Below are 13,740 nucleotides of genomic sequence, written 5' to 3' on the forward strand. Positions count from 1 at the left end.
GGCTAGAGGGTATTGTAGGAACTCAAAAGGAAGATGGTTGTTCGTAGCCCTCTTGGGCCAAGAGCTCAGGTCCTGCTGCTTTTTGTGGAAAGCTCTAAGCAGTGGTGGTATGAAACATGGAATAAATAGTTCTAGCCAGATGTACTAAGGGTAAGTATGAGGTTTTGGGCTTCACTTGGAGAACAAGAGATAATTTGCAGAGGAGAACTTAGGCAGTTTGGATCTTGGTAGAACCTGAGGTAGGTAATAAGTGCCTTAGCCTGTTGTGCCCATGTGTGGACAGCTAAGTTGAGCATTCAGGCAACTTTCAGATTAAGTAGGTAGGAACTTCAGGAGTTAACGAGAGTAGGCAGTCCCGAGTACTGTGATCCAAATGACTGTCTAGGACTTTAGGTTGATTTTAAGGACTTAAATCTCACTTTATGTATGATTGGGCAAACAATATAATTTGAAAAACGTTTCTAGGAACACCAGTTAATTGCTTTTATAACTTTACATTTAGAACAATTAATGATCTAGCATCTCCTATGCTATGCTAGGGAAATACAAGATCTAATAGTGCTGAACTTTGTGGTTGACTGCCTTCTGCTGTGAGTTACATAGAGGAATATTTTTCACAAATGTTATGAAGTCACTATTATTGTTTCACCTTCTACCTGCAGACCTGTTAGCTTCCCTCCACTCCTACTGTTCTTGATGTGTAATGCTGACCTCTGTTTGTAACTTGCAGTCAAACACTCATGATAGCGTGTGTGAGCCCTTCAGATCGAGACTTCATGGAAACCTTGAACACATTAAAGTATGCCAATCGGGCACGGAACATTAAGAACAAGGTGATGGTTAATCAGGATAGGGCTAGTCAACAAATAAATGCTTTGCGCAGTGAGATCACACGGCTACAGATGGAACTCATGGAATACAAAACAGTAAGTTCATCCTCTTAGGCATTTTGAAGCAGAAAAAAATCTATAGTTCTACAGCTTGTTTTTCTGTTGGCTACTTCCAATTCATACACTAAAAGTATTTGAACAGCAACTCTAACTTAAACAACACTTCTAATTCCAGCAATTGCCAAAGGTTTTTAGAAAACTTAGATTGCATCCCCAGAGAAAAGATACATCAGTGAATGCCAATGACGTCAACAGATGCTGCATGCTATTTGCTTTTTGAAAGGCAAAAATTGACCTTGTCATGCTCAGCATGAGAAATAGTCACTTCCAAAGCAAAAATTACCACAATTTAGATTGGCACATAAATGAATGCGAATGGTTATTGTGTATTGCTTTTAAAAACTTACCAGACAGCTAAAACAATTTGTGTTTTAAAAATACGTTTTAACATACGTAAGCCAAATACTTGTACTACACAATACTCATTTCTTCCTGAAATTTTAAACAAATAATGTTTTCAGCTATAAACATGGTTACCAAACAGTGTCCTCCTCCTTTGTTATCCTTGAGATAGTATCCTGATTTGATAAAGAATTGACTTCAGTTCCTTACCTCTTCAGGGACTTGTATTTCAGACTAAGATGGAATTACACAGGACACAAATGCTAAGGTGTTGGCCAGAGGTCAATGTTTTGAAAACAATCCATTTACCCATTGTTTGAAACTTTCTGAGCGAAGATTATCTTTTGCTATGAGTGTCTATTTGGAATTTCAAGTGCTCTGTGGATTGCCTTTGCCAAGTTAAAAATTTTTCATGTGTAAATAAAATATATTTACTTTCTTAAGGGTAAAAGGATTATAGATGAAGAAGGCGTTGAAAGCATCAATGACATGTTTCATGAAAATGCGATGCTACAAACAGAAAACAACAACCTGCGTGTTAGAATTAAAGCAATGCAAGAGACTATTGATGCGCTGAGAGCCAGAATAACGCAACTTCTGAGCGATCAGGCCAACCAAGTGCTAGCCAGAGCAGGTATGCTGTGGGTGTGTTCTCTGTGTGTGTAAAATGCTTAATAAGTTCATGAACTTAAATCAGTTGTAAGTTCTTGCCTCATGGGTCCCTTGGAATGAAGTTATATCATTGTAACAGTAGGACCTGCGTTGCCAGGGATAGGCCCCCATCTAATTCTTTCCTCTGCTTCTGGAGACTTCTATTAATATACATAGTTTAGTACCCTGATTTGATCATTCATTTAGGACTAAGAGTAACATGAAATGTGAAATAATTCCTTTGGATATGAATTAATTCTGTGCTAAGCTGTACATGGACTTACATATTTTGCTTTGGGTGAGGACGTGGACACAGATGGGTGACTGTTGGCTTCCTTTTCACCTCATAGAGCAATCAACCAATTGACTGCGTTAGTCTTTTTGTGCACTGTTTGTCAGGTTACTTTTGATTTATGGCACATGCATTGTTAAAAGGTGCTAATGAAATAGAAGAAGTTATTTGTAACAATCCTGATCATATGACACAGAAGAAACAAGAAGTTAATGCAGCTTAAGGAGGAAATATATTTTACAAATCTGATACAATCTAAATGTGTACCCCATACGACTGTTTCTCTTTGCTGGTACCTGTGCCTAGTAGCTGTATTCAGATATTTATAATGTTATCATCTTTTCTCAACCTTTCTCTTCTCCCCACCCTTCTTTCTTTCTGTCCTTCAAAGGTGAAGGAAATGAAGAAATTAGCAACATGATTCATAACTACATCAAGGAAATTGAAGATCTCAGGTATTTGCATAATACATATTTGAACAATTTTTATTAAAAAAAAATAAAATAGAAGTGTTAGAAAGAAAATACTTAAGCTGTTTTCCTATGTGAAGATTAGTTTAGGACAATGGTCCTTCAGCTTCTAAGACCATCTGGTATTGCTCTTGGCCATAGAAAATTGAAGTGTTGATGGTGAAGCTGACAATAGAAATGAAAGTAAGAGGTTGCCTAAATAATGGTGATGATCTAATATTGTTGCACAAAGGACAGCAAAGCTTGGAACGTTTATTTCATACCTTCATAATCTTGTATACAAAAGGTAGTACTGAGAAATTGGTTGTTACAATTTAGTATAAAAAACCGTATTGCTTTCCTTTTAAATTACAAAAAGTATTAAATATTTTAGATATTTTTATTTCTCTGTTTCTTGGAGGTGTATCATGCAAAAAAGATTATTTGGCCTATTCCCAGTTAGTGTTAGATCTACATAATAGTGTAGTTTTTGTGTAATGTGTATATACCTGCAGTGTATGCAGATATCTGTTCTGTATATATCTGTATGTATATTTATTCTGTCTAGGGTATATAATATATATACAGTATACATAACTGGTGTGTAAAATGATCTCATGAAGGGATTTACTACACTTGTATTTTGTGAGACTTCACCTTGTTTTGTAGTTTGTTTTTAAACTGAAGGTAATGCATTGCAGCTACAGATGCTAAAGAGTACAAATCTCATGCATTAGCAATACTTGTGATTCACTGTCTACAATTTCTTTTTTCTTTTAAGAGCAAAACTATTAGAAAGTGAAGCAGTGAATGAAAATCTTCGACGCAACTTGTCAAGAGCTTCAGCAAGATCCACGTACTTTGGTGGACCATCAGCATTTTCTGCTTCTATGCTTTCTTCAGAGAAAGAGACAATGGAAATTCTAGATATAGCCAAAAAAGATCTAGAAAAGCTGAAAAAAAAGGAAAGGAAAAAAAAAAAGAGGTGGTGTATGAATTATAATGCTATTTCATTTGATTTCTCTCTATTAGTAAAGATGTGTATTTTCTTAACCACTGAGACTTTAAAATTCATTCGTTGTTGCTGTGTGGGTTTGGATCCTAAACTGCTGTTCCTTCAAACCCTTTTACACATAGAAGTTATGGGTCTTTTCCTTCTGCATCTTTTCTTCCAGTGAAGTACACGGTATTTGTAGAATGAATGTGTCTGTTGTAATGAATTTTTCTATATAATTATGCATAATGGTAAAAGCACAGGTGCTCTCCATAAATTTTGATATTTTTAAAAAAAACTTCTAAAATGCATCTGAAATTCAACAGGACTTTTCAAAAACAAAATACAGTATGTCAAAACTGAAACAGCTTTCTGAAGAAAAGATATTCAGAATAGCTGGGAATTCTTTGGTAGCTCTTGGAATGGCTTCTTTTGCTTTATGTTCTGCTTTTATGAATGTTTTTAATTTGAGGTTTCCTAATTCATTGCAACATCGTGCTTTGCTGGGTTTTTGCTGTCCAACTTCTCATCTACTAAAATACTCATAGACATTGATATAAATGCCTGTTCAGACAGCAGTTAGCACAGCAAGGATCTGTTTGTGTACGCCAAGACTTTGATTCTATTAGAGACCTTTCCCTTTTCCTTGAAATTTTCCAAGCTTCTAATCTATTATTCTTTCTACTAATGGCCCTTCAAACTTCTACAAGTTAAGGATAAAACTAAAACAGTATAAGCCTGAAATACAGTTGTACAGTATTAAGTAGATTTGAGTTAGTGATATCTGCAATTTGAGGTCCTTTACCTATAAATCCATTTGCCACACAAATGTCTGCTACTTGTAGAGAACATTCATGTTAAAAACAACTATATAACTGTATATAATTTTACAGAAAACTCGTATACTTTTATGGGGATTTTGATAGATTTTCTGCCTTATGTTTGTAGGAACTTGAGGGGAGGATGAAACTATTAAATGAAATCAGCAGAATGTTCTGGCCTCTCTTCAGCCAAACACTTCAATATGTTCTTTAACTGTAAATGCAAGAGCAAAGAGATTTGACTTCATACATTTCAACATGTTCTAGATTCAAGCATGCATTTAAATATAAGCTTAGGTAGAGCCCCAGTTGTTAGGTTGGGGCCTGAGTATTAGCCAGCAGATAGGATTGTGACCAGAAGACAGATAAAGGTTGCTAGATATATTGAGTAATATCTCTTACTGTAGGAGATGATCACTTTAAAAAACATTTAGAAGTTTTACCCTACATACAGTAGTAAGTAAAACACATGGTTGTTGTTTTTTGTTTGTTTTTTTCTTGGTGATATTGAATTTTTGTTGGTGGTGGTTTTGTTGTTTTTTTTTTTTTCTGCAAGAACCTTCTGTGTCCAGTCACACTTGCTCACACCAGGACAATAATCTTGTGAATGGGATAGTCAAGTGGTCTGACCCAGAAGCAGGGACTATTTACCATAAAGTATTTTTGAGATCAGTTTTCTATACTAGCATTATAGAATTAGAGAGCCATAGAAAAAATTTAGTTGGAAGAGACCTCTTGATGGTCTAGCCTTCATCTTAAAGTGGGTCTTGTGTTCTGTCGAATGATCATACTCTTCAAAGTGCTGGTAAGGTTTGAATCTATCTACTGGCCCATCTGTAGTCTGCTTTGTAATAAATACTAACACATTTTTGAGGTGTATGTGTTAGAAAAATTCCATAGAAGCTAAGAAATGTTAGAATTTGAGGGGTTATGCGTATAGCCTGTCGTACTTGTTACCTGCAGAGTGCTTCTATCTAATCAATGAAATGCAAAGTCTGTGTTCAGGATGTATCACTGTGAATTTTTATTCTATTGAAATCTCAGGAAGTGGATATGGGTATGCTAATATATTCCAAAGGGACAATTTACCCTGCAGTTTGGTAGGGATTCTTTGCTCTACTTCTGTCTTCTACAGGCATTTAGCTGCTTTTCCTGTACTATTTCTTTTTAGGGTTGCTGTTCTTTTAAAGTTGTCTAACTAGCATTTTGCTATTAAAATGGGATCAGTAAGCCTAGTTAATAGATTTGCCCCATCTGCTACCTTTCTCGATCTGTTCATTTCCTGGTTATGGGTCAGTGTGATGAAAGGTGCATAATTTTAAATACATACAACTTATCTAAATTGTTGTGAGCTTGCCTGAAGATCTAAGAGCCAGTTTCTGAACGAGCAGCAGGTATGTACTGCTATATATCTGTAGCCTTTGATAAGCATTGCTCATAAACTTACCATAAACAGTTTACACGGTAGTAACGTTTTGGCTACCGAAACACTGACATGCTTGATTAGAGTGTCCCATGGTGTGACCTAATCACCAGAAGCCTCAGAGCAAACCTCCCACATCCCTTTCAATCATTAGTCACCCTTACATACCTGGTAACCTTTTTTGACTGTTGTCTTTTGACTTCCCTAACCTTTATTAAACTAAATTAGTGCTAAAATTACATGGGGTTCAGCGTGTTAGCTCCTAGCTGATACTGAAGAAAGATGGCAGGCAGTATAAAGTGAAAAGACAGCAAAAGCTCTTGCTCAAAACTTGCTCATAGCGGCAACATGAGGAATTTCAGTAGTTGTTGAAATTTAAGCCATCTCTACACTTATAAGTCATGCAGACGTTTCTTTACTTATACATCCACATTCGCTCAAGATGAAAAAGTACAAGTAAAAATACTAACGCTGCCCATCTCATTGCTTCTGATGCATATTTTTTGTTAATTTATTAAAAAATAACAAGCAATCATTGGCATGTACTTTTTGAATCATAAAAAAATAAACTGCAGTTTTCTGCTTTTTAAATAAAAAAACAAACAACAAAACCCCAAATGAAAAAATAAATGCAGTTTGAAGGTTTTTATATTAATTATATTCAGAATATATGATTTAGAATATTAGTACTAAAAATTTCTCATTATTATTTTATATTATAATATGTTCATCAGCATGTGTAAAACTAGTGCACTGGGTTTTTTTCTTGATATAATCCTGAGGATATATAACTGATTCAATGGCAGTAATCTTGCTTCATTTTTGGGATTTTACCTGCCGATTTTAAGTGGCAAAAGAGGAGAAAGCTTTTTCTAGAGCTAAGAGATTTTCTTCAATCCATGTTTGAGAATTATTTCTACGTGAAATATCGTCTATATCTAAAACTTCTTCCTTACTGTAACTTGAATTTACAATTGTTGACAGCGACAGATTAGTTAACCTACAAATGCTTCTTCTTTATTTTCTATTTACTTTCCAACTGTGCAAAATGTATTGCCTTTTTACTACTTGTTGTCTCTTGATGGTATCTTTTAAAATTTCATTTTAAACTCCACAAGCTCATATATCATTTTTTTTACCTTCTTATCACTTTTGCTTTTCACTGTCTGGTTTGTCCTTCATTGGCTTGGCCTTCCAATACTGTACCTCGTGCTTTTGAAGGCTACAGAAACTTGAGGAAAGCAGTCAAGAAGAAAGAAGGTTGGAATATTTCCCAGGTTTTTAATTACCTGTCATTTCAAATAACTGGTTGTCATACATGAAAAGAAATTGGGCAGATTCTTAGGTACTTCAAGAGTAGTTCATTTGGCTTTTCAAAATTCTTTCCTGTATTTTGACTCTCAACAAGCATTTTAACTGGAAGAAACGCCTGTTGTAGAATTGAGGTTGACTCTGGGATTGCACAGTGTTGAGCAAGCATTTGTGGGGAGGTGGTGCCTTTGGGAATCACTACAGAATTAAGTAAATTTCTTTCTTGCATGGCCTGTATGGAATGAAAGGCAGGAGGAAGGTGCAGTAGCTCATGTGGTATGAAATATATAGCAGGCAGTATATGACAATAATTTTGGCATGTGAGATCAAGAAGGTCTTGTTCCTTCCCGCCTTGGTTAAGTCTGCTTCTTTTATTTTTTTAAAGCGTACGACTGAAGCCTTGACCATTCTGTCCACTCAGATTCAGCCGAAGCAGTAGATAAAGTAGTCATAGAGAGCAGTTATGTTGAGGGCTCTAAAAAAAGAAATACACTCTCATTAAAAATGAAAGTAACGGAGATTTTATTTTCCAGCTGTCTACTCTGATCCAAAAAACCCCCACTGAATTCATGCAGATGATGTGAATCCACAGATCAGTAGCACATGAATTAAGCAGTACAGTTCTGCCTGGGAGAGCTGCTGGCTCTCCTTCCTCCTGTCTCTCCCCTTTATTAGGCAGAACACTAAATCTCTGTAGTGATGAGCTCCATGCTGTGTGCAGGCAGAAGGGAAACTGGGGATTTGCCTCAATCTGCATGAAGATTGCAGCTGAGATCTGTTATCATTTAGGCTTGTTAACCAACATAAAACAGAACATGTTGTGGGCTGAGATGAGAATCTGTGGAAAAGAGATCGCGTGGCTCAGAGTTCCCTGTTTGGCATTTGTTTTCTGTACTAATCTGGTTAGGCTTTTTACTTCCAGCCTCCCTGGCTGCTGCATGGTTTCAGATGGTCTAAGCAAAAGCTTTCTGCCTTGCACATGGTCAGCTGTAGCTGGATTTGCTTTCACTGGTGATGAGTGGGGCAGAAGGAACCAGCTAGCACTGAACAGTTTAAAAAAAATTGTATAACAAAAATAGTGTGAGCACAGCAGCACTGTGTTACTTAAAACAGAGCTCTACTCTTCAGAGTGCCAGTTAAAGGTGGCTTTTAGGTGTCACTTGCCAAATTATAGTGTCTCGAATCTACTGAACATTTCTTGTTGCTGCACTGAGTATTGGATTTGTCTTAGGAGTTAGACCTTGAGTCTGAGCCCCCTTTGGTGTCAGTGGAGGAAGATGTGTTTCTAGTTACCCTGCCTGATCAGTGACAGCGCATAACTTGCCAAACTTTTATGCAGCTGAAGTTAAGTGAGGTGGATTCCGCATTATGCAATCCTAACCACATTTTTTCTTTATTACTCTTTGTGGTGTCTAGCCCTGTTTTACCACAATTTCCCACCTATTGGGGATGGTTTGGGTTTTGCACATGTAGTGCTAGAGGGTCTGCCATTTGGTCTGTGCCAGTTTGCAGAGTGCCATTGATTTTTTCAGTTTTTCATTTGTGTGTGATGCCTCAAATGTGCACTTAAAAAATGTTAAAACTCATTCTAATGGCTAATGTGCCAAACCTTTAGAAAAAACCAAACCCAACCCCTGTAATTTGCATAACCCATCACTACAGTTCAGGTTGACAGGAGAGGAGAAAATATAGAGGTACTTGGCTTTTAAATAAGTTTTGAACCATAGTCTGAAAAACAAAAGCATGGAAATACACTAAAATGTAATCTTAGTAGTTGGCAAAAGTTTCTTTTTGAGATGGACAATCCTATTGCAACAATTCAGTATTTTTTGACTCTTTTTGTTGTATCAATGCTTACTTTGAGCATTCCCTTGATGTCAAAGTAGATAACTGATCAAAGGAGTAGTTATGGTATGATAAATTAGGATATTGCTTAAGGCTTACACATAAATTTTCAGATTATTGTAAGCACAGTAGGCTCTGCAGCTTGAGAGTGTAGTGATACCTGTAATGTATGTGGTGCCCACACACAATGTTCTTCCTTTGTTTTGTAAAAGGTGTTCTGGGTACACTGCAACTTCCATGCAAAACGAGCAGTATATGAAGATGTGTATTCTGATTGTCCCAGTTGCAATACGCCCTAAACCAATGTGCAATATTATTTTGCAAGTTAAGCTTAGGAGTAATTAAGCATTATTTTATTACCTGTGCGAGTTTGGAAGTTGTGTTTTACCCATGCCCAACATCTGTACCTTTGTCTAACTACACTTTGGTTTTCATCTTTATTTGGAATGACAACTTATTGGTTTGGGGGATGGGAAGCAAGTGCCATTTCAGTGTCTGAATATTTTGTGTCTGTGCCTCTTCTGCTAGTGTTAAAGAGGATAACACAGATAACGAGCAGGAGAAGAGAGATGAAAAAGGCACTTCGGAGAGAGAGAATAATGAATTGGAAGCAGTAAGTATTTAGTGTTTGGTTTATTTCTTCATTGTTTAAAGATTTACAAGGTTATAGAAAGGAAATTAGGAATGGGTCAGGTGAATACTGTGGCTTCACAGGGATATTCACAAGTGATTGGGGGATGGAAAAGTGTGGGTGTCCTTAAACATCCTTCTGTTTTGTACATTTTGTAGGAGGAAATTCAGGAAGTAAGTGATCATGAGGATGAAGAGGAGGAAGATGATGAGGAGGAAGATGACCTGGAAGTTGTTGAAAGCTCAGATGAATCGGATTCTGACTCTGATGAAAAAGGTGATGTCAGTGCAATATTTTGTAGAATTTTGCAAATACAGTCTGTCATTCTTGGGTTTTGGTAGGCAAGATAGTGTGCTGTCAACCCAGTGTCCGTAATTCTCTGTGGATTATATGTCCAGTGAATTCTTTTTTTCGTTATGGTGCTAAAACATGTAATATACATCTGATCAAGTGTCCTTGTACCGGCTTTAAAATTGACCAAAGGCCATCAGGTGTTTGATAACACATTTCTTCCTTAGTTAGAATATCCAAAGTGTAAGGTTGAGGTATTGGGTTATTTTTATGTCTTGCTACTAATCACCAAGGTGATAGCTCACATTCAGCTAATTTGGAAATGAGTAGGATTTAATTTTGACAGGCTGGAAGTCCATCAGCCTTCCTCATTTTCAGAAGATGTGGCTTTTCGTAGAAGCATTAACACTTGGCTTACATGTGGCGTGCAAATTAGGACTGCTAAAGTCAGAGACCACATCATCAGCAATTCTTTCATGTGAGTCAAGCCAAATGGGCAAACCAAATCTGTTGGTTCCTTTTTGTTTTAGAGTCACACAAACCATTAGCAGGAGTTGCAGAACCTGAAAAAAAAAATCCTCAGCTGATATCTTTGTTGTGGAGCACATAATCTTAAGCCAAAAAAGGACTTAATTGGCTAAAGAAATAAATGAAACTTATAAACTTAGCATATGGGTTAGTCCTTGCTTTTTCCTCCCACTTTTTTCATTCCCTTCACCACTCGACTTCCATGATTGAGGTGGCGCCTCTCTTCTCAGAATTTTGGCTGTATTTTTCTAAGAGCTAGAGAAGGGAAAGTTTCTCCTTGGAGTCTGCCAGCAGCCAAATTTTCCTGTTATAATCTGATGGGTTTATGAATGACAGTTATTCTCCAGCCCTGAGGTGTGACTGAAGTCTCACAGCCTGTGCAACTTCAGTATGGTGAAGGACAGATTGCTGATGTTGATATTTAAATGTGAGGAATTACAACATATGGGCAACTGTCATCCAATGAGAGATATCTTTGCCTACCTTTTTCCCAGTTCTAGGAAGGGGAGAATGTTTAAGGAGGAGACTTTATCATTAATTGCAGATAATAGTTTTGCTTGCCACATTGTGCTTTGTGTAGAGTTCTCCTATGCACAATATATGTGTCAGGAAATGACCCTAACTTTGGAGAATTATCTATAGTTATGTGATTGTCACTGTTACTTTAACAGAAGTCTTAATTTTTAATTACTCAAATCTTTTTATTTTAGAAAATTATCAAGCTGACTTGGCAAATATCACCTGTGAAATAGCCATTAAGCAGAAACTGATAGATGAGCTAGAGAACAGCCAGCGAAGGTTGCAAACATTGAAAAGACAATATGAAGAGAAACTAATGATGTTACAACATAAGATTCGAGACACTCAGCTTGAAAGAGATCAGGTTCTTCAAAACTTGGGTAAGAAGTACAAAATGGTTTAAATCTAGATGTTGTGCAAGATATTAAAATTGAATTCTTGGCTACTTCCCTCACTTCCTTTTTCAAATGTGATAAGAAATTGCAGAAAACAGAAATAGGTTTGTACCCATAATGCCAGTGAATTGTACTTTACTCATTCTAGTTTCTACCAGAATTGAGAAAGAGATATTTTATTTATTTTTTTTTAAAGTTACTGCTATTAACAGGTATTTGATTTGGTTGAATAAGTATTTTCAATTGTCTAGGAGCTCTCATTTTAACATATTCCTTGAGATAGTTCCTGAATTAAAAGTTCTTTCCTGCTTCTCCCTCCCCCCCCTTTCTTTTGATTTGGATTAAAAATAAGAACTAGGATCAGTGGCCTTGCAGAGTTGTTTTACTGACTGAACTTTTTTGAATATGTGATCATATTGAGATGAGAAACTAACTCTGACTCAGGAAGTCCTAAGCCACAAATAGATGAACTTTGGGAGAGTACTGGGAGAAGTGTTTCGTTTGTTTCTTTCTTTTTAAAAATATACTATATATGCTTTATAGTTATATACTTCATATACATTTGCCGTTTTTCCTTATTCTTCCTTAGACCTTCCCTCTTGGGACGTTGTTATGATCTTGTGCATGTATGTGTGTATCTGTGTCTTCAGGTACTCAGATATTTGTTGTCTAGTGCAAAGAAATCAGAAGGAAAGTGTTAATGCTTGACCTCTTATCCAAGAAAACATACAAGGTGGAAAGTTCAAAGCAGTGCAGATGGCAGGAGAAAATATTGTAGGTAACGCTAAAAGCAGAGGAAGCAGTTATCTGCTGTGGCTGATAAAGTGAAAATATCCTGAATAATAGCAAAATAAGGACTCCCTTTTGCTCTAGGTTCTGTAGAGACCTATTCAGAAGAAAAGGCAAAAAAAATCAAGTCAGAATATGAAAAGAAACTCCAAGCTATGAATAAAGAACTACAGAGGCTTCAAACTGCGCAAAAAGAACACGCACGATTGCTTAAAAATCAGTCTCAGTATGAAAAGCAACTGAAGAAATTGCAGCAGGAGGTGACAGAGATGAAGAAAACCAAGGTATATTCCGTAAATTGAAGTGTTGTACAATGAGTGTTTTAATGAAAAATGGGCTGAAATCTCCTGTGCATTTATCTACCAGATAACTCTGTTCTTGCTGTCAGCTTCTCAAAAGTCTGAAAACAGAAAAGATGCGAAGACTAGGCTTTTCCTGGGGGAGAGGGGTGGCTTTTAGGTTTATTGAACAGAAATTATGGTATCAAACATGGAGAAGCTTGTACTGCTTATCAGCTGTTAATCAGCACTTAGTGAAGGAGACACATTAGATGGAGGAGGTAAATTGCTAAAAGCATGAAATATACTGGAAGATGGCAATTTGAAGACAAAACTCTTTATGAGTGGAGGCAGGGAACAGGACTTCACTGTAAACAGATTTTTCTAAGTGATGGCCTCTTTACAGGTTCGCTTGATGAAACAAATGAAAGAAGAGCAGGAGAAAGCTAGAATGACTGAGTCTAGAAGAAACAGAGAGATTGCACAGCTTAAAAAGGAGCAGCGCAAACGAGAGGTGACTTGACAGATAAAGAACTTTCATTTGGAATAAGCATCTATCATTACGATGTGCATCCCCTTGCAGGCACACCATGTGCATATGCATTTGCTGAGACCGGCACGTACCTGTGTATTTTCACCAGTTAAAATGCACACAATTTGGTTTGAGTTCTATGATAACTTAGTTCCTACCTTCAGGTGATAAGTGCTACAGAAAATAGAGGACTTATTCAATATGTCTTTCAGTATTATTTTATTAGTTAATCTTTGCAAAACTGTTGCTACCACCTTTCTTGCATGCCAGTATTCTTTTTGATAGAGAATTGATATAGTGAAACACTTAATTTCATCCTGCTCTTGAAAGAGCAAGAAAACATTGTGACTTGATCTCTTCATGTCACAAGTTTCGCAAACTTGTATTAGTGTGTAAAGGTCTTGGTTGGGGTTTTTTTGGTTTGGTGGGGTTTTTTTGGGTTTTGGGGTGGGTTTTTGGTTTTTTGGTTTTCTGGTTTTTTTTCACACAATCCAGTCCCTGTGGTAGATAATGAAAAAAATATCATGTGCTGCTTGTATTTTTTTACAGCATCAGCTCAAGCTTCTGGAAGCTCAGAAAAGAAATCAAGAAGTTATCTTACGTCGCAAAACTGAAGAGGTATTGTGGTAAAACAGTAATTCATCTCTGAAAACAGAATGATATTGTATTGCTATAACTTAGAGCTCTGGGGAGAGGTAA

The 13,740-nt window shown here is 36.6% G+C and overlaps 1 protein-coding gene across 4 annotated transcripts in view; it reads left to right on the forward strand.

The window, feature by feature from the left end:
• KIF21A (kinesin family member 21A) overlaps window positions 1-13,740 on the forward strand; it is a 60,590-nt gene that overhangs the window by 13,737 nt on the left and 33,113 nt on the right. For all 4 annotated transcript variants that reach the window (XM_035891681.1, XM_035891680.1, XM_035891682.1 and 1 more), the window contains exons 7-16: window positions 731-926; window positions 1,737-1,926; window positions 2,627-2,690; window positions 3,466-3,669; window positions 9,607-9,691; window positions 9,868-9,985; window positions 11,239-11,427; window positions 12,316-12,515; window positions 12,916-13,023; window positions 13,591-13,659. In XM_035891681.1, the coding sequence (XP_035747574.1) occupies window positions 731-926; window positions 1,737-1,926; window positions 2,627-2,690; window positions 3,466-3,669; window positions 9,607-9,691; window positions 9,868-9,985; window positions 11,239-11,427; window positions 12,316-12,515; window positions 12,916-13,023; window positions 13,591-13,659 (1,423 nt within the window). The remainder of the gene's footprint in view (window positions 1-730; window positions 927-1,736; window positions 1,927-2,626; window positions 2,691-3,465; window positions 3,670-9,606; window positions 9,692-9,867; window positions 9,986-11,238; window positions 11,428-12,315; window positions 12,516-12,915; window positions 13,024-13,590; window positions 13,660-13,740) is intronic.

This window comes from Egretta garzetta, unplaced genomic scaffold (assembly GCF_000687185.1).
Source record: "Egretta garzetta isolate BGI_Z169 unplaced genomic scaffold, ASM68718v1 scaffold33, whole genome shotgun sequence".
Lineage (NCBI taxonomy): Eukaryota > Metazoa > Chordata > Aves > Pelecaniformes > Ardeidae > Egretta > Egretta garzetta.